The sequence below is a fragment of the Anastrepha obliqua genome, chromosome 6 (assembly GCF_027943255.1).
Source record: "Anastrepha obliqua isolate idAnaObli1 chromosome 6, idAnaObli1_1.0, whole genome shotgun sequence".
Lineage (NCBI taxonomy): Eukaryota > Metazoa > Arthropoda > Insecta > Diptera > Tephritidae > Anastrepha > Anastrepha obliqua.
Window position 1 is genome coordinate 5,686,377 of NC_072897.1, and position 3,250 is coordinate 5,689,626.

General features: G+C 36.6%; 1 protein-coding gene across 1 annotated transcript; it reads right to left on the minus strand.

The window, feature by feature from the left end:
- Positions 1-495: 495 nt before the first annotated feature.
- LOC129249923 (kelch domain-containing protein 10 homolog) lies at positions 496-1,664 on the minus strand (the record flags this gene model as incomplete). The annotated part of the gene is made up of 2 exons (XM_054889588.1): positions 496-1,044; positions 1,113-1,664. Coding segments are annotated over 2 exons (903 nt in total), but the record flags the coding sequence as incomplete, so codon positions are not given.
- Positions 1,665-3,250: the final 1,586 nt, after the last annotated feature.

The window sequence follows — 3,250 nt, forward strand, 5'->3', positions numbered from 1 at the left end:
ATCCTGCTTTGAAAAATTGTGCAGCAAACTTGAAAAAATAGCCAAAAGAAAAACGAAGTATCGAAACCCGATTTCACTGAAAAAGCGCGTGGCAATTGCTCTGTATGCAGAAAAAAACTGCAGGCATTCGAGGTCAATCTCTATTTAGCACATTACTGCCGCCTTGATTTAAAAACTTGGTATCTTTTCTTTATTGAAAATAATTTGTTTATATCGTTAATCTGGAAAAAGCGAATTTAATTATGCATAGACTCATGGATACGAACTTTAAATCAGACGGCAGACTATTATCCTTTTAAATTTGGTGTTCATCTGGTTGCCCGATTGGCCACTTGATCCTGCTTCCACTCTTATGATACAATTTTCTAGAATTCGTGATCTGAGCATCCATTGAGTGTATGAACCATATTGTAAAAAAAATCGCCACAACTGCTCGTACACATATGTAGCGTATAAAAATAATTACTCTTATTTTCATATTAATTAGCTTTTTTATTTTTACTCATTATTAATGTCTTATTTTATTATGTTTATTCTTTTGGTTCCATTTCTTCCATATGAAACTATGTCATTCCTAAATGGTTAGCAAACAATAATTATGCTTTTATGTCTAGAATGAAACATAAAAATTGTCGCTTCTTATTGCTCGTTACATGACATACCATACCATATATCTCTTCATTTATTGTATAATCATTTGGCTTTTGAAGAATGCCACAATCTCTGTGCAAAGCGCAATGGTATGCCCATTTTAAGCAGCTGTGAGTGGCCATTCAATTTGAGATTTGGTCTGTAATGTAACACTGCCTCCCAGCAAATTTCACTTAATAATGGTATGGTCATCCACATTTTATAAAGGTCATTGCACCGTCGTATACGTTTTTCATCATATTCAATACCACCGAATATGTACATACAACCATTTTGACTGTGCGCTGCGGCATGGAAGTACAAAGCTTTTGGTAGAGAGGCCGTTTTTATAAGTGTCCATTGCTTAGTAGTAAAATTTAATCTCCATATATCTGAAAAATATACTTGATCGGCCTGCAAATGGAAAAGGGATATCCAACTTCAAATATAATTTAATAATATTAAATTTAATTATTACGCACCTGCAAGCCTCCCGTAATGAATGCTTCGACCTCACCATTCGATTTCGTGTGCTGTACGCAGAAAAAGCACTTTCGTGGGTTTGGATATCCGGAATTTTGTCGCTCGATTGTTAGATTTGTTTGTGATGTTCGATCGGGTAATGTGACGAAATATTCCCATCGGTTTGTAATTAAATTAAATGCAGGGATGCGTTGTAAATCATACACTAAATTCGATGTACCACCACCCAGCACATATATGTATTGCCCATCGTAGACAACTTCGTGACGATAACGACCCTCTGGATCTTCGCGTATATCTGGACGACAGATATATACGCATTCCCACACTCGTGTGCGCAAATTTAAGCGATGCACATCACAAGAGTAATCATAGCCAGTTGTTCCCCCAACCGTATATAAATAATGTTCGTGTAAAACTATTCCCGGTCCATATTGCGGAATTGGCGCATCACCAGTAGCCTCTATTCGCTTAACACTCGGTTTTTTACCTGTTGTTTGATATATATAACAGTCGTTTGAGCAAGATTCACCAAATGGATAGCCGGTGCGTCAATCAAATGTCATATTGACAAATTGCAATCATTGTTGCCATGTTTCGATAAGAATGCAATAATAAATGAGGAAAATGAGCAACATTGCCACCACTTAATAATTATATTAGACGCAAACCCAACAAAACACGCTTTGAAAAGTGGGTTTAGGTATGGAGTTGTGTTTTAATTTTGTATGGGATTTGACAGGTGTTTTGTTTGGTATTTGCGCTAAGAACACGATAGCGGCAGAGAACCCAAACTCCGGCTGCGGTGGAAACTTAGTATAAAGCTGCGAATCGAATAAATGACTGATTTAGAAAAGGTCGTTAGTAATTATTGTTTAGCGCAATCGTGTATACAGAACATCGTCCCATATTTGACTCAGGTTCAAGTCCTGTACACACTTTTCTTTGTTCGATATTTTTATTTAATTTTTTGTATTTGGTTTAATTAGAATTGTTATAAAATAGGGTATTCAGGTTTTTCTAATACGAGTTATTTAGAAATTTATTTTCTATATAACATTATTCATACTTCTTTTGAATCGATTTATATGTAAAACAGCCATAAAGGCAATCATATGAATATGCATTCCTATATTTAATCTCTTCAGTCAAATCTGAACTACTTACATACACATATTGATGAGAAAATATTCTAATATCCACGGATGCATCCAGAAGCCAAACGCACATACACGCATTTGTATATAAATAAAGGGTCCGCCATATAACTTTACGGAATTAAAAATGCTATAAAAAAGAAACTACTCAATATTTTTCCAAAGTGTTTTTTTTATTTTGAAGTACAATCCTTTCGGTTAATGATGGAACACAACTTTATGCATATGGTTGCCTCGGCTAGCCATGCACCATCCCATACGATCGGTCCAATTTTTCAACACATTTTCGATTGTATGCGGCTGTATTTCAGCTATGACATCGCGTATGTTGGTCTTCAGTGCATCAATTGTTGCTGGTTTGTTGGCATAACACTAGTCTAGGCCACTGCAGCAATATTTTCGGGTGTACGCACGGTTTTTGGTCGGTCACGCGTTGGTTTGTCAATAAGCAACCCAGTTTCTCTTACTTTTTTCGCAAAGTAACGCACATACGCTTCATTGTGTGCTTTTCTTCTTCCCATTGCCGTACGTAATTTTCGTACACTTTCTGCAAGATTACCATGATTTTCAAAGAAATGTCGCAATATTTCCCAGCGTTCTTTGAGCGTATACACAACCATTTTCGTTCAGCGGAAGAATAAAATTAATTTTCTGTCAAATCAAATGACAGCTAAGTGTTACCATTCTTCAAATAATACCTAGTTCAAATCCATAACGATAGATGGCGGGCCCTGTATATATGCATATAAAAAACAATAGCTGCGACCGCCTTCTTGTCCGTCATTGAAAAGATGGGATATGTATACCCTATGAGCAAAAAGAACCGGGAAGGTGATGTTGACTGTTTTCTTCGATTGCCAAGGCATAGTCCACCATGAGTACCTTCTAGAACATTTTAGAATGTGTGGTGACAAAGCGGCCATCGCGTTGCGCTTGCTGTTGCGCTTGCTGTTGCTTTTGCGTCTATCAAAGTATTGTGT